This window comes from Falco biarmicus, chromosome 11, assembly GCF_023638135.1.
Source record: "Falco biarmicus isolate bFalBia1 chromosome 11, bFalBia1.pri, whole genome shotgun sequence".
NCBI classification, from domain to species: Eukaryota; Metazoa; Chordata; class Aves; order Falconiformes; family Falconidae; genus Falco; species Falco biarmicus.
In genome coordinates, this window is record NC_079298.1 from 26,674,160 (window position 1) to 26,697,737 (window position 23,578).

General features: G+C 38.2%; 1 protein-coding gene and 1 long non-coding RNA gene across 11 annotated transcripts in view; one reads left to right on the forward strand and one right to left on the reverse strand.

Moving 5' to 3' along the window:
* KCNT2 (potassium sodium-activated channel subfamily T member 2) overlaps positions 1-23,578 on the forward strand; it is a 151,189-nt gene that overhangs the window by 75,702 nt on the left and 51,909 nt on the right. For 7 of the 8 annotated variants that reach the window (XM_056355486.1, XM_056355487.1, XM_056355480.1 and 4 more), the window contains 4 exons: positions 787-951; positions 2,506-2,642; positions 7,041-7,104; positions 16,728-16,836. In XM_056355486.1, coding sequence (XP_056211461.1) covers positions 787-951; positions 2,506-2,642; positions 7,041-7,104; positions 16,728-16,836 — 475 coding nt within the window. The remainder of the gene's footprint in view (positions 1-786; positions 952-2,505; positions 2,643-7,040; positions 7,105-16,727; positions 16,837-23,578) is intronic. The other variant, XM_056355483.1, reaches the window with a different exon arrangement.
* The window catches only part of LOC130156741 (uncharacterized), a 52,309-nt gene that overhangs the window by 1,446 nt on the left and 27,285 nt on the right, over positions 1-23,578 (reverse strand). For 2 of the 3 annotated variants that reach the window (XR_008824588.1, XR_008824586.1), the window contains exons 3-5: positions 12,090-12,190; positions 10,095-10,244; positions 3,436-3,545 (exon numbers count right to left, since the gene is read on the reverse strand). This is a non-coding gene — a long non-coding RNA (uncharacterized LOC130156741). The remainder of the gene's footprint in view (positions 1-3,435; positions 3,546-10,094; positions 10,245-12,089; positions 12,191-23,578) is intronic. The other variant, XR_008824587.1, reaches the window with a different exon arrangement.

A 23,578-nucleotide genomic window follows, 5' to 3' on the forward strand; every position in this document is an offset into this window, starting at 1 on the left:
GAAAAACCCCTACCACACAGGTATGTCATTAAGTTGAGCTCAGTATTAAATGCATATTACTTACAAGAAGCTTTGAAATAGTGTCTGTTTGTTTTATTGCAGATTGTTACAATGGCACTGATTGCTACAGTATTCTCTTTAAAGATTTGGACTGGTAGAGCAATGTTTACTGTTAGCCTGCATATATTGTTCAGCTGGCAAAGGCAGATTTGCTGTATTGACAATTGTGTATTTAAGTTCTATTTAAATTTGCAAGACAGATAAGAGAGTATACAGAAGGCCACCTTCAGAACAGTATAAAATCTCTTGAGAAGAGTTATTGGCCAAACTAAGTAAAACGGTGCTTCTATCCAAGTATCTGTAGTCACAGTATACACTTAAGTATACTTTCTTTTATAAGTTTTAACCTTTCATTTGAGGGAAGCACTTGTGTCCCATGGCACTGGAAAAAGAGAGCTCAGAGGTATAAAATGAGTACAAGAAATAAGGTACAGCCTTCATTCTTTTCTGAAATGTTGAGATTGACTGTGGTCTCATGATATTTTAGTGGACTTTCCCTGCTGTTTGTGTGTGGTCGAGACTGGCTGTACTGTCATGTTTTTCGATCACCCTATTACTCATTTCACCCACTTACCAGAAAAGTTTTTACAAAGGAAAAGACATTGTCGGCTAAGTGCAGCTTTTCACAGGGGCACAAGATGAATGATGCAACATTGTTAACTCATGATACAGTTGTACTGCACATCTGCTTGTCTGTGTTTCACTGCCAATTGGGATCTCTTGCAGTTTGAACAGCTGGCATATTTGTGGATGGAGAGACAAAAATCTGGTGGTAACTACAGTCGACACAGGGCTCAGACGGAGAAACATGTTGTGCTGTGTGTTAGCTCTCTGAAGATTGACTTACTTATGGATTTCTTAAATGAATTCTATGCTCACCCCAGATTGCAGGTACTTACAGTGAAAGAAAAAAGAAAAAATCCACTGATTTTTTTTCAGCCGGCCTTCTGAAATGGCCTTTAATTTGTAAAACTGTTGGGAATTGCTGGCTGAATTGGGATTCTAGAATTGCAATAAGAAGCTGAGATACAGTATGGAGACATTAATTTTAAATTGAGGTAAATAGATCAAATAGATAGAATTACTGTCTTGTTGAATTATGCCAGTCCTTTTAGAAACAGGTATTTCCATGGAAATTCCCCATGTTCTACCCCAGAATAGAAAATAAACGAAAGTACTAAAATTATTTTTCCTGTTGTTTTGGGACTAGATCCAAAACTCCTTATAAGTCTAAGCGTCTTTTGGTTTCTGCCTTTTGCTCTGGTTTGTTGTCAGTCTTAGGAAGATTAGCTCCCTTCAGAATTGTTGAAATTACAAAATAAATAGTTGTACTTTAAAGAACAAAGACCTTGAAAGATTAAACACAAGAGATTTTCTTAGGGTACACGTATGCCCTAGGCAATGCAGACATGCCAAATGAGTTATTTTTGATCATATAAAAGCTTATTTATATGAGATAGTAATTTGGATTCATTATCATTAGCTTTGCTACAGACTATTTCTTTTATTAAATCTTCTCTACGTCTTTTTCTGTTACCTGTTTTTCTGTAACCTGTGTTACATGGTTCCTTGACTAGTGCAAAAAATCATGAAAACACAATCTGCAAATTTTTGAGCAGCAATTTGACAAATCCCAAATCCAAAATACCAGCTAGTAAGAGGTGGAATTCAATGCACAAAGAAGTCAAGTTCTGTATAGATGCAGACACAAACTGAAATCCAAGATTTTGTTAATTAGCCTGAAGAATGAGTCAGGCTCTGTGGTACACTGGAGACAAAGAAGTCCTAATACTACTTATGCATCCTAAAAGAGCTTATATACATTCCCTTCACATTTGAAATGAGAAGCCGAAGGGTACAGATACACTGGGTCAAATGCTCTAAGCTTTCTGCAAAAGTCTGTGTGTGCTAAGGAAGACTGCTATGACAAGCCTGTCCTAAGGTCTCAGTCTCTCTGCTCATGTTCCTTTTATTTCTCCTTTCCATCTGTACACACGTGTATACTTCAGAGCAACCTTACTTTTCCTGACAAGGACTGTCTGTAGCACAGGAAACAGGGTTGGGATCTGCCCGTTAATGTAGGGGAAAAATGTAGGAGAAGACAATTCCATTTGGATTGTTGAAAACTTCCTACATTTTCCAGCTGGAAAGACAAAAATTTAAATTGTCTCTAAAAACAATTTATGATTGTATGGAAACAAGAATGTTTCTTAGTGGACTTTAGTTGCCACCCTGGTGTCTTCTGTGAGCAGTTGACACCTATCTAGACATTTTTATTAAATAATTCAATATTTAAATTCATATATTCAAATAACTTTTGTTATTAATTTTGAGACTTAGCAGTGATATTTTTGACATCCTGAGTCTCTGTTGAATGATTCTCTAGCAACAATAAATGTTAACATAAAAAAATAACATGACTGTTCCCCCTTATGTTTTTGACAGGACTATTATGTCGTTATTTTGTGTCCTACTGAGATGGATGCTCAGGTCCGAAGGGTGTTACAAATCCCAATGTGGTCCCAAAGAGTTATCTATCTGCAAGGCTCAGCACTAAAAGATCAAGACCTGTTGAGAGCTAAGTAGGCAAATATTGACCAATATTAGTTTTTACTTTGTGTCACTCACACTGTTTGATAAATAAGTTTGACAAACAACAAAAGCCGTGCTAGAAGGAAAGCATGTGTATTCAGAAAGCCAGGCTCTTTGATATAATTTGTTTTTCTTAATATCTGAAATGTTTTAAGGAACAAGTATTTGTAAGCTCTTTCATTTGACCAAATTTTTCTTCACTGTCTTTTCTGTCTCAGTATTTAAAGATATTGAAACAGAGGGTCTGTGATTTCTTCTGAAAAAGCAGCACAGAAAATTCCAAAACTGCTAGTCATGATAGAGTTTGTTTCTGTTCCTTGAGCTAAGATGGTAAATGTGATGGTAGTTCTTCTGACTAACTGAAGAGGAAAAAAGTAAACAATTATCACCCTTTGAACCCGTTGCACAGTTTCGTTTTCTTCCTAAGTTCAGCCTGGTAGTGTAAGCAACTACCCCACTATACCTCTGTATACTCTTCTTTCAGGCCCTTCCTCTTACCGCATACTTCCACCACACCTACACAATCCTCTCTGCCAGTTGGTGAACGGCATTAATCAAAACACATCAGTCAAACACCATTAGTCAGACTCCCCCCACCACTGCTCAGTCTCTTGAAGGTGTGAAGGAATTCACAGTGGAATTCACATAGGAGGATCATCTCTCTAAACTCTCCAAAGAAAGAGAAAGGTGATTCTTAGCAAATAACTGATTTAAATTACCTGCATTGTTCTTTATAAGAACTTACTCAGCAACTAAGGTAGATGTTTAAAATTAAGCCAATACCTGTCTGAGTATTTGAGTCATCCAGCCTTCTTTACCCCAGGGGAGTTATTTCCAAGAATCTAATTTATGAGAAGTCAAGTGAGCACTCTTGTCTTCTCAGATTTCTGCCACTGAGGAAACAAATACTTCTGAATGTTTAAAATTGGAAAATACAATAAAGCTTTTTTCAGGATTAGCAATTTTCTTTTAGAGGGAGGTCCCTTTTTTGGCTTTCTTGATGTTTTCAAGACAGAATTCACGTGGGGATTTAGCTGGCATTTGTTCTACACATTAGGAGAAGAAAAATTAGGCTGTTCCCTAAAGATAATCTTGAATTTCACTTATAATAACCTGGAGGTAGTCAGCTGTGGAACTGTGCTTTTTCCTGCAGAACATGTAATTGGATGTACCTGTCACAGAATAATTTTCAACCTCTCCTGAGGGAAGAAGCATAGTGGGAATTTAATAGAACATTTAATATGAAATATAACCCAGTACCTAAGACACTTGCTGTATTTCTTTTTAATAAGAACATAATGTACTGAGAAGATAACAAGGCACAGGTTAACTTATTTTAATAAATAAAATAATGGTTACCAACACAACTAAAAAATAAAAATCAAGAAGTTTCTCGTTATCAAAGTTTATACATATATTCTATGTGAAATGCAATGTCAAAATAACATGATAAAGGTCACCCTAAAAAAGAATACCAAAATTTGGCAGACTGGGTAAGTAGTAGTTAACAAAAGACTGTATTTTTTCTTTATATGCCCTAGAACACAATTTGACTTCACAAAAATGATATCCGTTCCTGCTTCTTACCTTTGGACCTTCACTTTGCAAATTTTTGGTGTTCTCTGAACAGTGTTCATGTGCTCAGCTTTAACAAAAAAACAGAACAAATTCTGTCATGAGGTATCACACTGATACTTACTTTGTTCTTCAGCCTGACTGGAAACTATAGCTGCTTCAGCATTTGAAACAACACAGTAACTGCTTAAACCAGCTCTCGTTCTCTGTGCAGACTTGCACTAGAAAGTAACACTACTATGCTTTATCTCTTTCCCCTGTGACTTTCTCCCATGTTCTGTCATGACCCCAAATATTTTCACTCTCTCCTTCCAGTTTCTTTAGTGAACCGTCACAGATCGTAATCCTCGTCTTTACCACTCTTTTTCTTGACTTTATACTTCTTCCTTTCAGAAATTTCTCTTCAGTATAACAAGTCCCTATAATTTCTGCCATCCTCAAGCAGTGGAACTGTCAGGGGGTTTTGCCTCAGATTCAGTTTTCTGGCATGTAAAAATGTTGTAACTGACAAAGCTTTTTCAGTTGTTAGGTCTTGAATAACATTACTCATAAGGATACTCTGGGTTCTAATGAGTGTTTTCAACACAGATGCTGTTAGTGTTTCTGTTGTCCAAATTAATGAGATTTGTAGATGTTAATGTCAGGTTATTATTCTTGTTGTCTGTGGCTGAAGTGATTCAAGAAGTTACAGAAAAACGTTGGGGAAAAAGGTGACTATATTCATATGAGGTTTCATTTCTTTATGAAACCATCTGTGTCATCCCAATTACCTCATCAGCTCTCATCAAAATCTCATCTAATTGCACTGAATTTTCTTTCCTACAACTTTTTTTAAGACCCTATCTTCCCAGTTCTGCTCCCATACTTAGCTGAAGCTACTCATACGGTTCCCATGATTTCTTCCTAATCAGCACTCGGAAGTGACCTCCTGTCCTCACTTCTCCACATCAGCTGCATTTGGCATTACTATTTTAGATATATTGATTTACCTTTGTTACAGTGATTTTTCCGTTTCAAGTACTTTAACCTTTTGAGGCTTCCCCTGTTTTCCTACTGCTGGGTACCTATGAGGAATCTACATAGGTACCTGACCTGACTTTATCCTTCTCTTTTCTTTATACTTTCTCTGAATGATGTCACACAACGCACACATATTTAATCTCTGTTTCTATAGTCAAAACCTAAAAGGTTGGCCAAGCTATCTGACATCTCATTGTGGATATCTATTCATAGACTTTAGTTTAGTTGCAGACAGCTGTAAATAGATCTTAGTTTTTTCCTACTAAAATAAAGCCAGTATCCTACTGTGGATCATAAGCTTGGAATCATATTGTAGAGTATCCTGTGTAGACTGAGCCTGCATCTTGCAAGTGTTTTCTCACACAAGCTCTTATTTTTGCCCCACTTAAAATTGTATTTATATTCTTAACACATACATCATCTCAACTCCCTGAACCCTTGTTTCAGAATACTCTGGAAATATTATTTACATAGTACATCGCTTTGCCTCAGTGCAGTCCTTCTGTGGCTTACCTTTCTTTATTTCATCAAGGAGTGACCCCTTATTCTCACTTAGCCTGAAACTCCCAGTAATTCCAGTAAAGTAACCACAGTATTCTCTGTTGCATCCTCTCTTCGGTGGGTTCTCTGCTATCAGGTGAGATCACTTTCTGCCATGGTAATTTTTGTATTCAGGTATTGTCACACCGTTTCTTCCCGTTTCACATGTCTGCATATACTTTCGTTGTCCTTTGTCATGTCACTTAGAGCTTATATGGCAAGGACCGTCTTTTTGTTCTGTGTTTGTACAGTACCTAAAGGAATGGGCTGTCAGTCTAAGCCTACAGTCCCAATGGCCTAAACTGTTACTGATAACCACCAATTCCATTTTCTAGAGCAGAGAAACCAAAGATTTAGGACTCTTGGGTCCCATTCCAGACTCCAGAATAGAGTTGCTGTAACGGGCAGTGTATCTCCTGCTCATTTTCCCCAGCTTCTCTCTCACTTTTCCCCTTCCCAGGAAACCCATTCTGATCATCCCGTTTCTCTTTGCCCAGAAAGTTGTGTCCTCCCAAAGAGGTCAACGAAGTCCCCATTTCTTTATTTCCACATAACAGCAAGTGAAGTTAGATTCTCTGGAGAAGGATATCAAGATTTGAGGCAAGAGAGGAAAAGCAAATTTGGATGAAACCTTCAGTCGGACAGTTTTTCTCTGTACTTCCACCACCACTCCTTTTATTATGTGACCCGCTAGAGAGCAATTAGGCATTAAAAGTTCTCAAAGAGACCATGAACTGGAAACAGTTAATTCATTTAATGCATACATACACAGAAATGTTTGTTATTTATCCCAGATGTATTAATCTAGTACCTCTACCCATTCTTCTGCTACCACTAGGCAAGGCAGGTCTATACTAAGTTATCTGCCCCCTCTTATGCATTCTTACCAATAGTAGCTCATCATACCCTTACACACTATGCAGACTGGTGCTATTTATTTACCTTTTACAGTCATGGCAGATAAATATTTATTTTGCAAATTAGGTATGTTTGAGGCCTCTCTGGTTTTATTCATTTGGCACAGCTTCTATGGCACTACGGAAAGAAGGTTTCCCACAGCCTAGCGAAGAATTACTGGCACACTAAGTCAGTGCACAAGGTGACTGCTGCTGACGTTCAGATAATGCATGAGAACAAATTGAATAAAATTTCTCTGTATTCTGTTTCTGTAAGTGTACAACACTATAAACTGTGAAACATGAGTCCACATAAGTATTTGTTGGCATGTAACAGGCTTGTCTCCCCTTTTCTAGAATGGATGATGCTGAAGCTTGTTTCATTCTGAGTAGCCGCTGTGAGGTGGACCGGACAGCAGCTGTAAGTTTTGAAGGAATAACTAAGAATGAACGTGCATGCTGTTCATACTGTTACTGCCCTTATTCCCTTTCAGGGACTGAGACTTCTGTGAATAGAAGGTTAAAATTAGCTGATTTACACAGAGATTTTGCATGCAGGATGAACTTCTTGTCTCAGTTTGGATAATGAAAAGGTTTCTGTTAGATTCTATAAGGCCAGGATTTCACAAATGTATGAAACATGATCTAGAGGCTTATTTCATGTAACATATCTACTTCTTTTTTAGAAAATAAATTACATGACCTATCTAGCAAAGAAGTTAGGATTTTACAGCACACTTTAGTTATACATTGAACTTTAAAATAAAAGAAGAATTTATACATTCTTACTGGACTTTAAGAAAACTAAGTACTGTAAGAATGGAGTACTTTCAAAAAACAATTTTCATGCTGACTAGAGTAACTTTGAATGAGTTCTTTCCTTTTATGGACCAATGGCAGAACACCATGTAAGCACTATCATGGTACCTTATAGATAGATCGACGCTTGGTCATTAATCGCTCCAAAGGGTAGCGCTCTTTCAAAAATTTTTACTCAGATTACCTGCACTAATACCAGGGTTTGCTCAAGATATCAAATTCAAAAAGTTATATTTATTAAATCAGAAAAGAGTTATATATCAGCTGGCTGGTACTTCCGTGCAGAACTATTGAAGTATTGAAAGTTTACTACTAACAAAGTAAAGATTGAATTCAACTGTATAAATTAATCTGTGATTAATACCAACTAACCAACATATCTGAGAGTATGACCATTTTTCATACTGGGCAATTTAAAATGTGAAAAATGGCGGGTTCCTTTAAATGAGTTACTGTAGTTTTGCCCATTCTACTAGTTACTTGCAGTCAGGTAAGTTGCTGTCCGCAAAGCAAGACTGCTAAGAGAAGCCTCGACTCAGCGTTATCTGTGGTAAGAGAATAAAACTATTTTAATATGAACTAGAACTCTTCAAACTAATGAAATTACCTACTGATCACAAATCTTCAGGAAAAAAGTCCACATGGGAACGATTTATGAAGACAGCTTTGAACTTTTCACCATGAGATACATGCTAAAATTATTGCACACTTGCTTATATCCAGTTTGATCTTGAACTCCAAAGGAAGATCAGAATAAGTCTAAATATTCACAAAGTTAAATTGAGATGCTTACAAATTGCCAACAAGATCAAACTAATGTTTATTATAAAGTAATTATGTTTTAAGCTATCTCAATTTAAAAATACTGTTTTGCTCCTACATTATAAGACACAGCAATTACTTTTCTAAATGTTAGAAATAAAGTAAAACATGAGAAACAAGGGCTTTGCATTATATATGTAGTATTTCTTAATATATTCTCTATCAGTTGCTATAATTTCTTCATCTGCCGTCAAAACTTAGTTGTTTCCATACCTACAGATATAGCTTATCAGAGAAGGAGAACAAAAAAAGCAACATAAGCTGCAGCTAGCAAGAAGAAGGGATTGTGTCCTTGCTAGGCAAATGAGTTGCCAGAAGCAAATTTTATCAAAAATAGCTTAAATTGTGTAGGCTATCAGCGTGATGAAGAAATGTATTTTATTCAAAGCTAAAGACCCTGTACTTACCCATCACTTGCAGAAAGCCACTGAACTCCCTGACAAATGAATGTGTGGTCCTACTATAGTATTAAAAGTTAATGAATGAAGAGATCTGAATTTGATTAATCAGCCACAGGCTCCTGAAAACACACTAGCAAAAGCCACTGAATTGGCAACAAGTAATCCTGGAGTGGTCAAGTAAGGCAAGTGTACTATTTGGAAGTGACAGAGGTGCTAGTGTGTTTAAGAACAAGCAACAGTTCTTGCAAATACCTGGGAAAATACTGGTAACTTCTGTGAGATGGAAAAATATCAAAAAGACAAGCTGCCTTGCCTAAATTAGCCATGAAATTCAGAATAAATCAGCTACAACATCTCATTTCACAAAATATACTTGACAGTTGTGAAATGGTTAGAAATGAGAAATGCCATACAAGCAGAGCACGTGATTTACATTGCACTCGGTAGGTTTAAGCAGCTTTAAGGACAGCTGCACCAACACAGGATTCATTTTGAGGTAAGCTGTTCATCTCTGCTAGTAACCTCTCCAGAATTTATGCAAAGGACGGACTTTTTCAGCTCTGCTGAACCCTGCTACAGGGCACACACGCAGTGGACTCTGTGTGGAGCTTTCATCCATTCTGGCCAGCACTGGCTGGTTTTGGGCTCCGAGTCGTGGCCAGCTACAGCTCTCTCCAGGCAGCCTTTGTGCCCTCAGGGACAGTGTGCCCCAGGAGACCGTACCTGGCACATTTCAGCATCCAGTACGGACTGTTATCAAATCTCATTTATCACTGTATATGGAGCACACAGACACAATGCTGTTACTTTCCTTGAGACAGAATGCCCTGTTGGGGGACTGGCTGGCTAGTCATAATGACCCAGTATCTCAACTGTAGCGGTGATACTGTGACAGTCACTGTCATCTTAAGTTTTTAAACAAGATGTCATCTCTCTCCCTATTTCTCTTGCTGTTCAGATTTCCTTTGCACAGGGAATGCAATTTTATACTGCAAGTTGAAAACAGGACAACTGTTTGTTGTTTTGTTGTTTTGTTGTTTTTTGTTTTTTTTTAAATTATTTTAGTGCCCCCTAGAGCTTTGAAATGAAATGGATTTCATTTCCTACACTCTTCCAGCTCTAGTCACTACTAAGAACCTCTGTAAGGTACAACATAAGGTTACAGTTTGTCGCTGAGCTGAAGAAAGTTCAGTTGTTAGCCCAGTGTCAGTCTTTATAACTACCAACTCATTTTTCACCCCGCTGTGCTTGAGAGGCTGACAAACCATTAGGAGTGCCTTGGATCCTCTCCTGTGTCTGACAGCTGTCAAAACAGGATTTAACAGATGCATTGAGGAGATTCCTGACCAGAACAGCTGTTGTTACTTACGATTTTTTGAAGTCTGTGAGGGTTTTTATCTCCCGAGCTCCAGTCCTCAGCAGATCTAGTCATTTGCCATGAATACCGCTGGCTAATCATTGCTTGCTGTTTCATTAGTTTTGGTGCCAAAATCTGTGGCTTCTGACCCATGGGTCTCAGCTGTAGCTCAGAGGAAAAGTACAGTAACAGGTGACATGCAGTTACTTTGTGAAAATTGTCAGTTGCTTCCTTTTTCATTTGGAGGCGTAGGAACTTAAGCAGTCTAACCAAGAATTTGTCAGCTTTCCAAAGTCTCCTACCGGAAACTTTCTCTTCTCTTGCAAGACAGAGCTCTGCCAGATTTTATTTTATCAAATGCCATTTTGACTTCTTAGACCAAAGTGTAAACTGCTCATCTGCTACAGTAAGCAGGGCAGACATCTGTTTCACTTCTGGAGGAGGCAGCTCTTAAAGACAGTTCAAATTGTAATTAATTCTGGATGACAACTTGGTTTGGTTTTGCTGTTGCGGGTTTTTTTTTTAAAATTTGGGGTTTTTTTATTATTTTGATTATTTGTTATTTTGATTGATGGGTATAGAACAGCAGTCTGTGCCACACACGAAGTTAGCCAATAACTTCAGTGCACTGCCTACATCAAAACTGCTCCACAAAACTAAGGTGCTTGAAAACAGTGCATCTGCTGTTTTAACCCAAGTAGGTGTGGGAAGAGAAGTCTCTTTTGAATTATCCTGTAACTCATTAATAGGTAATATGTCAGACCACTTCTACTGCTGACAGCTTTGTTCTGATGCTTTCTGAAAATTTGGAGATGGCCGAGTTCAGTTTTTCCCCCCCTTCTGTTAATTAAATTGCATGACGCTATTATACTTGTAATCTAAGTTACATTGCCATTAATAGCATCACAAGACGGATGCATTGCATAGGAAGATGTAACTAATTTATCAAGTTGTGTGTGGCAAGAAAAAATTAACAAACTATTTAAAAGTATATATTAAATCAAGGCCTTGCTTTGAGTTCTGATGATTTAAATTCCTTATACCCACTTTAAAAATTACAGCTTTTGAGACGTGAACTTAAATATCACCTCTATATTAATCACCATCCGTATCAGTGGTAATTTTTGATCACTGACTGCAATTCATTGCTTGGAGAGCACACAGAAGAGAATGCATATTTCCCCCCATCTCCCAAAGAAGCATATATTTTGTAATGTGGATAGAAACTAAGACAACCGCCAATACTATACGAAGACACCGATTCCAAGAAATCGTTTGAAGTGCCTGCCTGAATTTTCATTTCTACCCCTGGAATGCATCTCCAGAGGGGAATTTGGGAAGGTAACTGAACGAAAAAACCCATGAAAACCCAAATAACCAGATTTTGTATACAAACACATGCATATACGAAGTGAAAAGAGAGGAAATGAAACAATAAGGCAGGGTTATTATGTTAACAGTACAGACACACTGAGTTGATCTTATGAAGCTGTATAGGAATTTAAGTATCCATTTTATACATATTGCATATTTGTAGACTGCTTCTTCAAAAAAGAGATAGCAAATGGAAAGCAATACATATTGTTAAAACTGCAAATGTGCCAACTGATCATCAAGAGATTTCAATATTAAGGAGTCTTTCGCTTTCCTATACAATTATTTAATAACATTTCATGTTGAGATTCATTCTTTTAGTTTTACAACACTCACTTCTGTGGGTCTAGGTTTGTTTAATTTTCTTAATGGTGCCATTGGAATAATTTTAATAAGCACTTTTCATTCTTTTTTTTAACAATTCTTGCACCGTCTGACAAAACCACGCTTTTTGGACCAAATAATATTTTAAAAAATCAAAGAAAATATCTTAATATCAAGATTAAATAAGGAAGAGTAAACAGTCTGAAATGTACAGCCAGAATAGTATTTACTGGTACAGTTGTGGTTTATCACAGTGAATTTAATCTTAGCTCATATATGTAATACTGAAGAATGAAAAAAGTAGTTTACCTGAGTTTCATTGAATATAAACTATATTTCTATGCATGCGGCATACAGGAAACAGCCTTTTCTCACCACTTTTGCAAGCCAATGTGGTCTGTGAATGATTGCTGTGGAAAGGAAGGGAAGAAACCAGTAATGTCAAACTGTGCAGTTGAAGCCATACCAGCACTGCAAGTGACTCTTAATGTGTTTCCCTGACACCTTTTGCATTAAAAAGATTAGGTAACATCTTCAACAATACAGGTTTTTCAAATCTGTCCCAAATCTACTCCTACTCCTTCTATAGTATATCTATACAACTGCCATCTACCCCATTACCCAGCCATTTGCTACTCCTAAGGTGTGTTGGCATTTCATTCCCTTAAAACAAAACAGCAAAGAAAACCCCTAAATACAACCCCCCCTATAGATCCTAAAGAGGATAAGTTGCTGTATGCTATAGAAAAAGTGAAGAAAAAGTGCCTGCATGGAAGGAAAGCTCATAGCAGGGTACATCCAAGCTCTGAAATCTCCTGAATGGGCACAGCAATCCTACATCTATGAAACTCTTAATAAGAAAGATGTGAAATAGTGGTTTTTATCGTCCTCAAAAGGTCTTCCCCTTATGACTCCATTCTAGTATTTCTAATAGAAAAAGTACTTGCTAACATCTCAGTAGACATTAAAATATTATGGTTTGAAAATGTCAATTATGCTCTGTTCCAGGCAGATATTTTCCCTTGTGTTCATCAGCATGAAAGCTTTTCTTACTGCTGATGCTGAAAACATAATGAATCATACTTTATATTTTATCTTTTAATACCACCAATTTAATGACTAGGCAAGATATTTCAACCCAAGTATTGCTTCCTACATGTGGCTCTCAAATATTCCTTTCCAGTTCTGAAATAAAAACTGATGGCTGGATACACTGAAATTAACCATATTTCATGAAATTCAATATATGATTGTGTTGCCTTAAAGGGGATGGAGTAATTTAGTGGGAAATACACACACACCCACACACACACACCCGCCTTCCAGCTCTCCTCACCGAGGTGGGAGGTTGGGTGCAGCTAGGGTTAAATTCTAGGTGATGTCCAATTTACCACTATCAGTCCAGTCGCGCTTAATATGTATATTAAAGTGCCAGGGGTCTGCACTGCCGGCCCAGCCGTGCTCATGAGCTAGCACGGCCACACTCTAGGGGATGGTCGCGCTCAATTAGGAGCTGCGATGACCAGCTACTTAACAGGGCAGTTTTATGAGTGCAACAGATAGACAGGTTCTTGGATTGCCAGTGATAGCGACTGTTTGCAAAAAGGCATGTGCAAATAAAACGTTATAACATGTGGAAAAGTTACAACAATACAACCTGGCTACAAATATTGAAAAGTAACTCTCGAGAGATATTTCTAAGTCTCCCAAAGAAGCACTTAGTTTCAGTCTCATGCAAGGTGTCCCAAGGGGGGGAGAAGCAAGGCTCAGCCTGTCGGCTGGTCCCAGGAGTCTGTCTCGGTGGTGTCTTCCCTTGGTGGTGTCTTCCCCACTTGTCCCCTCATTCATTCACTTTTTATACTTCTCTTTACTCTCAGGTGGAGCTTGAGTGACTCTAGTCATGCATTCCTTTATTATGCTTGGTGTAAAGTTCTCTCGCTTTCATTTAAAGAAACAGTTCATTTTAAATTTACTGCGCATGCTCCCCGAGCGGGGGATTCACTTTCTTCGGGGGAACCATTCAAGCAGGAGGTCGCGATCTCCCACTACCACAATTACTTTACCCTAGCATCCTTGAGTTTTATCTCTTCAGCAGTTCGTTTTCTTTTAGCAGTTAGCACGTCCTCATCAGAAAGCTTTGAAGTGCTGAGGGGGCCTAATTCCCAACCTTCTTTCGCAGGTAATGAGGCTTTTGCTTGGTCTTCACCACAGTTGTTGGCCCAGCAACAAGCATCTATATTTGCAGCCACTATGCAGCTTATCGGCTGTACGGTACCATTGCATTCCCGGTCCTGCAGGGAGCAGAGCAGATCCTGGCCATGGTGTCTCCACTGCGCTCCACCCCGCACTGCTGCTCTAGGATAGCAGGTGGTGTGGCTTTAGGGAACTGTGGTGATGGAGATTTCATGCATGCCAACCGTCTGAAAGGCGATTGCTGTATTTTACCCTAAAAAGCTTTCTGTAATACTATGCTTCTATTAGTATTTTTCTATTTTTCTCTAATTTCCCCATCAAGGTGGTTTTCCCACAGAATGTATTACCCATAATTTATGGGATAGCAGTATTCATCCTGTGGTTAACGCACTCTCAACATGTGGTAACAGGTACCAAAACTAACAGGCTGGGAAATCTCTTGGAATCCTTTGGTCAGTAGCTGGCTGAATTCTGACATCAGTTATGCGAATGTTCTAGTTGCACAAATATGTCAAACTGTTTTTAACTGAGCTGATACTTTTTAGAATCATCCACATTTTTAAACTCTTAATTCCTGATGTCCTCATTTAATGTTATTTAAATTCTGAGTCTCCTTGGAAGGCCATGTCTAATACATCATTCTTGAATAATTTGACATGACTCATCACTACCATCTAAGTTTTCACACAATTCTTCCACGGCCAAATGCTAGCCCTTCCAAATTATAAGATCCCCAACATTTTCAGAAAGATAGGAGAGGGAAAAAATATTAGTAGATGATTTCTGGAAACAAACCCTCTCTTCTGCATTCCAGTAAATGAAATATATTATACTAGAATCGTAGGGTAGTAATGGAGGTTGGAAGGAAGCTCAGGAGGTCTCTAGTCTGACAGGAGTCAGTTATGGACATAGACCACATTGCTCAGGGCTTTATCTAGGCTGGTGTGAAAGTGTCCAAGGGTGGAGACAGCAGAGACTTTCTGCACCACCTGTTCCACTGCCTGTCTTCGTGGAGAAGAGGTTTCTTATATCCACCCTGAATCTCTCTTTTCAACCTAACATCCACTGTCTCTTGTCTTCCAACCATGCATCACTGCGCAGGACCTGGCTCCATCTGCTCAGTAACCATCCCGTAGATAGTGGGGGTTGGTGTTAGGTCCCCCTGAAGCCATCTCTTCTGCAGGCTGAACAAGCTCCATTCCCTCAGCCTGTCCTCACAGGGCCTCTGCTGCCGCCCCTGACCATCTTGGTGACCCTCTGTTGAACTCACTCCAGTTGTGCTGGGGGCCTGCAAACTGGTTGCAGTGTCTGGAGTCAGTCTAACTTGCACTGAGTAGAAGGGGATAAGCAGTGTCCTCTGTCTCCTCACGGTGCTTCTGTTAAAACAGCCCAGGATGCTGTCTGCCACCTCTGCTTCCAGGGCACGCTGCCAGCCCATGCTTGGCTCACTCTCTGCCAGGACCCCCAGGTTTTTCCAGCAGAGCTGCTGCCTAGCCAGCCAGCCCCCAGCCTGTGCCAGTGCAGGAGGTTACCCAGTCCCAGAGACAGGACTCTGCTTGTGCCCTTGCTGAATTTCATGTAGTTCTTGCCAATCCATTCCTGCATCTTACCTTGGTTCATGCCCTAAAGTGTTTTGACTGTGCCCTTCAGTCTGGTATTGTCTGCCAACCTGCTGAGTGCGCACTCTTTCACCTCCTCCAGTTCACAGATAAAGATGTTTAATAGAACAGGTTCCAGTACAGATCCCTGTGACACTCCAGTGGCCCCAGGTCTCTGGGTAGAGTGCCATTTACCACTGACCTGAGACTCCAATCATCTAACCAGCGTTTTACCCCTGTAGTTTTCCACTCATCCAGACTGTAATACCTGAATGTGGAAATGAGAATCTGTAGAGGATCAAAGGCTGTGGGTTGATTGACATGGACGATGTGCAGCTGTAGCTTGTTCCTGCAAAGTGGTTAAATAGCACTGTGGGGTAGTGGGGGATGGGAGGGTTGGGTTCTGGGGGAGAGAGAAGCTTGGAGAAGGAAAACTCAATGTAGCAGACAGAAGGAGCAGTGTGGTTTGGCCCCTGGAGGATGGAGAAACAGCTTGGATGGTAGAATCTGGCCAATGGTAAAGCCTTGTTGCAGCCTACTGGTTTTGCTTGTGCAGCAACAATTGGTGCCCTGTGTGAGGAAAACTGATTTGGACTCAAACTGCAAAAAGGATTCTCTCTGAGATGCAGCATTCATGTGCCTGAACTATAGTTCCCCACTTCATCCTTTTGTTTGAAGATGGGTGGAACTATTAATTTTTCTGCCGTTGCTGAGGACCTCCCCCAGTCTGCACAGTGCTTCAAAGGCAGGAAAGCAGCTGTGCAAGGACACTAGCCTGCTCTCCCTGCACCCATCTGATTCTGTGTGCTTATACAGGTTGAGTTCTCTGGAGCGCTCCCTGTCTTAAAATAATCCACTGCTGGTCATTCTACTCCTGCTTGAAGCCTGCCTCAAAGCAGAGGCCTGAGAGATGTTGTTGGTGAACACTGAGAGTACCACAGCCTTGTCTGTGTATATGTATATTTAGGTGTATTTACATACCTGTAATATACATAATATTACTTATACAATGTGGACATCCGCATGTAACATCCACAACAGCTGGTGTTAAACAGGCTTAAAATGAGTTTTCTTCAATGGAACTGGTCTGGTAAGTTCTTTCTCTAATTTAACATGGTATTTATGTTTCATTGTTGTCTCATACTCTTTATTCTAGGATCATCAAACCATTTTAAGAGCATGGGCAGTTAAAGACTTTGCTCCAAATTGTCCTTTGTATGTCCAGATACTGAAACCTGAGAATAAATTCCACATCAAGTTTGCAGGTAAGTTAAGATTTCAGCCATTTGAACCACCTGTTAGTATTTGGCAGTTTTTCATATGCACACAAGCAAAGTGAAATTCCATAGGCATGTTTACTGGTTAGAAGCAGATTGAGATTGCAGTATTGTAAAATGACATGGGCTGTACGTAACCTATCAATAGTAAAATGCTATGTTTTACATTGAAGTCTTATTTATAAATACTTTTATGGATTATTACTCTCATGTTATATAACACAGAGTAGAATTATTTGCTACATAACACGTTGTTACTCCTTAATTATCAATCCAGGTAGGTTTCCAGCTTGATGTATCCATGTCTTTAAATCATTTCTGCCTACTACTAAGGGATATATGAGAAGATCTGCTCAGAAGAGGCCAAATTTTATCCCAAAAAACAATTGGGGGGGGAAAAAAAGTCTTCCCATGAGACTGTTTTTTTTTCTAAGTAATACAAAAAACATTGTTTTAATGACTTCCAGGTATTTTGGGAAGATGCATGTAACTTAATTCTGTATTCAGTAAAACACGTGTTCAAAACTATGACATAAAATGCCAAATAATGTTAAGAAATCCAAACAAATCTATTCTTTTAAGAAGCAATTGCAGCTTTAATTTGACAGACTGTCTCTCTGCAGTATGTAGGTAGGTCTGTCTCTGTCTGTGTATAAACACACACATATACATATATATATATAACTGCATATACATACATACATATGCACGTGCAAAATGACACAAATACTTTTGTAATGAACTTATTTTGCCTATCTTTGGAAAGATACCTGTATGAAGTATAGGCAAAGCTTTCCTTTTCAACTGTAATTTTGAAAATTCAGTTTTCTGGAAGGATATTCTAAGGAAGAAAGGGTTGCTGAGTCATGCAAAATTAAAAAAAACTCCATGGAAAAATATTAGTCTACTCCATCATCCCAGAATGTGATGAAAAAGTAAATTCCAGTGCAGAACAATTCCAGAGCAACAGTTAAAGCTGTAATTTTAAAAGCTACTGAATTACCACTAGGTTGGAAAGAAGGAAGAAAGCATCAATAGCGGTTCTGAAGTTATAAAAGTGTAATCTCAAATTGTGAGATGGCACAACAGGGAATAAGGCTCTTGCTGTGACAAGAATGATGGTGCTTTTTCATCTTCCCCTTAAAACCACCCAGCACAAACATAATCTCTTCTCCCTAGCCATGGCCACTTTTCTTTATCAGTAACTGTGCTAATGTTGTTCCTAATTGTATTTTTAGGAGAGTTTCATTATTCTTAATGTCTTGTCTCTGTAGGAGCTTATATGTAACTAGACTTGCAAAACTGAGGCAATATTTCATATATGTTCCAAGTCTCAGACTGAGACTTCAGACTTTTTTAAAAAAAAACCAAAACAGCAACAACAAAAACCCCTCTTTTTTTCCAACATTTCATTCAACTAAGCTTAACCAATCTGGTATCTTACTGCCTTAATTTATGTTCTGTAGCTCTTCAGGGGCTTGAAAGAGACCTTTTGTATTCTGTGCCTTGTTAGCCCCCTCTAACATTAATAGTGCTGTGGCATAAGTCTAAATATTCAGATAGCACCTCACATCCCAGAATATTTTCACATGGATCGTAGGGATCACTGCATCCATTTCCACACTCTCTCAGCACAACATTAAAAGCAGAGAATTACAAGGCTTCCTTCAAGATTAATTTTATTCATATAAAACACAGGAAACTTTTAATGCAGTTTTAAATTCACAAGGTTACGAACATGGTATAAATATCACCGCTGGATGCTTACCTACTGCAAATGGTTAGGCTACTGACAGTCACGAGAACATTTGTTTACATACGTTTTCCCAAGAGGACTACTTTGGTTATTAATCTCATCCCACTCTTCTTCATTCTGAAATCTATACGCAGTGGGGGCTGCAGACTATAGCCCTGTCAGAGTGCTTACGAATAAAATTTGTCATAACCGCATGGAACACTTTGCTAAGTGCTTTTCGGATTACAATTTGGGACTGCTTTGTTAGTACCTTAATGCAAAAGTTTTTTTAAACTTAATATTCGTTTAAAAAATGACTCCTTCCTTCTGGAGGTTTCACAAAACAATATTGTGCATTATTGTGGACTTGAAATATTCAGTAATAGCAGTAATAGGATTTCTTTCTTTTTTTTTTTTTTTTTTTTTGCTTTATACACAGGTTTAGAGACTATAACTGTCAGAAAGTTTCTGAATTTAGAAAAAATACAACCAAAGAGTTCCAGAAGGACCTTGTAAAAAAGTTTAACTTTTAACTACATGGAAAATTTTAAATCACTAGAAGCCCAGTTTCTCAGCAGGTTGTATTAGGTTGACCAGTCATCCTATATTGCATGAGACAGCCCTGAAATTTAGACCCTGACTGCATTTTCCCCTGGAATAGCATCCTGGAGATTTTCTGCCAGAGGCTTCAGTAATCATATATATGACAAGTGCTTGCTATAATTTATTCCCATTTGCTAGACAAGACTTCTACATTCTTCTTCTCCTTAATGAGAGTACAACAACTTATTCCTATCATCAGAGCAAAGAATGGAGACACTTTGCACGGGGTAGTATGGCCTGTCAGAAAGGCAGGTTTCTTGTCTTTTCACCTGATGACAGACACACACCTTTGCATCCTCTGTTTTCTCTGTTACTTTTTACAGCAGAGCTTAGCTACTTTGTTTAAAAAGGTAACTTATGCTTATGTTAGTTAACATAGTGGAAATATTTCTCTGTGCTTGAAAATGATTCTTCAGTGGAATCTGGAAAGCACACGGCGTAAGTGTTTGTCCCAGCAAACTCCTTTGCAAGTTCAAGGTGTAAACGCCTTATAAATATATAGTCACTCTAACATGACAGTTGTCAGATGGGCAAGAAAACATTCCTGTCACCCGTGTTAACAGTCTTATGTCTGAAGCTGAAATGCTTTGGTTACTCCTTTAGTAATTTCTAATATACAAATGCGGTGACATGTCCAGTTTTTCTTTCAGTAATACTGCATTTTTCTTCACTGGCAGTTGCATGTGTTTTTCTTAATCTTCCTGCTTTTCCTTCAAACACACAAGGCTACAAAAGGCCACGTACTCTTAATGCGTGCATTTCAGCACAAACATGAAATAAAGCAAAGATTATCCACAGCAGAGCAATATATTTATGCAATTCAGAGACTGGAATAAAAATGCATGTTTTCAGAGTTGAGCTTAGAACTTTTATGTATTTGCTAGAAAATAAATTAATTGCCTTTACCTTGAATATTCAGAAATCATGTATAATCACAATTCCAGGAACTGGGGATACATTTTGATGTTCTGTATTTATTCAGAATGCACTGATGAATTAGCACAGGTTGGTGGTCTGACATTAAGCCTTTAGTAGTTTATTGAAAAGGAACATAGTCCAGATTCACCAAAATGGATGCATTTTAAAGTGAATGCATCTGATGAGTAACCAATCCAATTAACTATAAAAATGGTCTAGAAGTAATGAATGGGCATTTTTCTCTATCTGGTCTGGTAGTGATCATGTTAATTTATCAAATTGACAAAAGTAGGGTTTCTCAGGATAGTTGTGTCATGACTGGGACATTCTTAACACATGGCTGATGCTGCAGGCTTAAAACATATTTAAAATACTAATTTATCTTCAGGAACATTCAGAAGTCATAACTCACCACACTGCATTACTACATCTATTTGAGACAGACTTAGAAACATGTTTTTTGTCAAAATATATTTTCAACAGAAAATACAGCTTCTGGAAAATACTAAATGGATTATTTCTTTAGTGTAAATGCAGTCAAAATACTTGTTTGGTAACCTGATTTGACATATTTAATACTCATTTCAAGATAAACTGCAGTTTCCTCTGCTGCCTTGCTGCCATACTGAAGGAATAATTTGCTGATTCTAGAACCTGCTGTCACAGGACCTGACTGATGTCCCACACCTGAGGAGTGGGAAAGTTGTCACCGAGCTTCCTCCCTACTCACTTTAGAAGGGAGAGCATCAGATAAAATTCTGTATAGCCTTCACTGCATCTCCACAATAAGAGTCCTGAACATAAATATAAAACACAGTAACATTAGAGGCAAACTATAATCTGTCAAATAATTAAAGAAACAAACAACTTATTTTTGACCTGATCCGTGTCTAGTACAAGAACTTCAGCCAAGAAGAAAAACCCATAGTACCTCTCTTCATTTTTCAAATGGCTATGATATTTCTATTCATGATAATTGGATCACTGAAGAATCTTTCACCTGATGTTGTCAAACCACCTCTGAGAATTCAAAAACTTCAAAATAGTTCTGAAATAGGCAGGGTATTATTTGCATATACCCATTTTACAGACGCATAAAAGATCATGGAGGGCATAAATAACTCATACAAAGTCAAAGTTTATGATAGGAGTGGAAATAGTCCTACAAATCCCAGCTCCATGGCTCCTGATGTAACTGGACAATACAATGTGAATCTCTTACACGTAGGAGATGAAGATGAGTATTGTAGGACAGCAATCTCTGTTTGCTATGTGCTATGTTACCTGTTAAAATGGTACTTTTACATAAATTATATCCAAAAAGTCCACCATAGATGTCAGAATGTAGAACATATGGAGAACTTATGTCTGATACACTTTTCATTTGCATCGTGCCATCCATGATATATCCATTTTCATTTACATATATTTAGGTCAGCATGTACAGTTTTGTCCAAGTACAAGATTTGAAATAACAGATTAAATAATTTTCCTGTGTATTTTTTCTTGCCCCTATTTTCAAAAGTATTAGCTATAATATAACAACATTCTAAACAAAAAATAAGGGGAGGTTATTTGGCAAAATCCTATACAATATGGAGAGTTTGCATTCCTCTATCAGGAAGTCAGTATTCGCTTTCATGAATCTTTGCCATCTGACTAATGGTAACGGAATGCAGATACTCCATCCAAGCAGTAGACTATGCCTTACTGTCTCAAAATCTCTAGTTTAAAATTCAAATAGATTTATTCATGGCACATCGTCAACTAAAAGAACACATTTCTGTCTGAAATATTTTCTGCAGGAAATTTTTAATTGCTACAACTGAAATATAATTAGCAGAGGAAAAATCTCATTTTGTTCTATATTTGACGTTGTCTTTATATAACTAAATTCATTCCTTTCCTATGACATTTAAATATGCCTTGATCTTCAGAAAATGAGAGAATGAGTTTCTCCTTCTGGTAGTCAGTGATTCTGTTACTGAAAAGGCTCTAAAAATTTCAAAAAAAGGAATAGAGAAGGCATAAAGTATGCCGGTTCAGTAAGTGGCATGCTTATAGCTACAGTATAAGTTCTGTCTAGAAAGTAGCTTAGAGAGGTAAGGTGGTTCTATGGATTTTAATGATACATTAGGGCAACTAGAAGTAGAGGTATGTAGACAGCTCAGACCTAGGTGGGAAGATGATTTGCTTGCTTTTATTAAGCAATTTTCGTACAGCTTATGTTTTGATAATAGGCTGTACTACTTGTAGTATTCTTTCTCATCAGAAGCAAATGCTGCTCCTATTGAAAGTAACATAGACTGAATCAAACAGTAAATTCAGAAGAAAAAATACTTACTAGCATGCAATAAATGCCTTCATGACCTTAGAAAACCTTTATGACTTGTGAATTTCTACACTGACAAGTTTAAGTCATAAGTTTTGTGCTTATCCCTTCTTATATCTATTTTAATACTGTCACAGCTATTATGTGAATGACATTAAAGAGTAATTTCTATTTCATTTTCATGCTGTCACCACCACTGGAGAGCACTTAACTGTGATCTGAATTTTAAGCACTGCCTATCCAAGTTAAATAATAATTGATGTGATACTGAAAGCATGTGCAGAAGATTTGGCAGTTTAGCTATAAGCCAATACAGAGGACTAGATATAATGTCTCTGTTGCTTTCTCTTCTTACTTCCCCTCCCCTAAATGCCATTAAAAGACAGAAAAAAATAGGTGTGCCTATAGTACTGTTCCATCACAGCAAGTACTAACATGCAGACATACTTTCTTCTAAGGACTCTTAGAACAATGCACGTTTTGTGATTACAAAAGCCAGACAAGGACTGGGGTAAAAAGAATGCAAAGTTGTAAAAAACTGGAAAAGAAAAAGCAACCACCCCCCTGGCCTATATTTCAAGGAGGTAGCAGCTGTTAGCAGTTCCTGGGGAGATAACAGTCAAACCTACATCACATATGGAGGTGCAGCGCAAACTCCCAGAGCCGCTGTCAAATAACCAGTCTGCAAACCAGTACAGCCTATCTAATTGATCAGCACTCCTGCATTGCGATATCCTGGGTATGCTACTTGCTGAACACAAAATTGTATCTGTGCAATGCTTGATGTCTCTATGCAAAACTGCGGAAGGCGCAAAAGATAGAAACTAGACATGTGACACGGCTTACTCATACAACTAGTGCAGCAAGATAGTGGAAGTGGGAATCACAGAGCCGTTGCATCCTCTCCATGTGTAGCCGCAGGACAGAAAGTCTGAAGCGGATGCAGAAGTAACTCTGCTTATGCAATCTGAGAGAGAGCGTAGATTGGGCAAATCATACACAGCTGCTGTCTGGGTTCTAGTGGAAGATGAATGTCTGGAGGCAAATTTTGATTGTCCCTGTCTTCACCACTTTCCTAGACAAGGAAAGGAAGTGATAATTCTTTTCAATGGAAAGTATTTTTTTAAAACAATTTATATCTT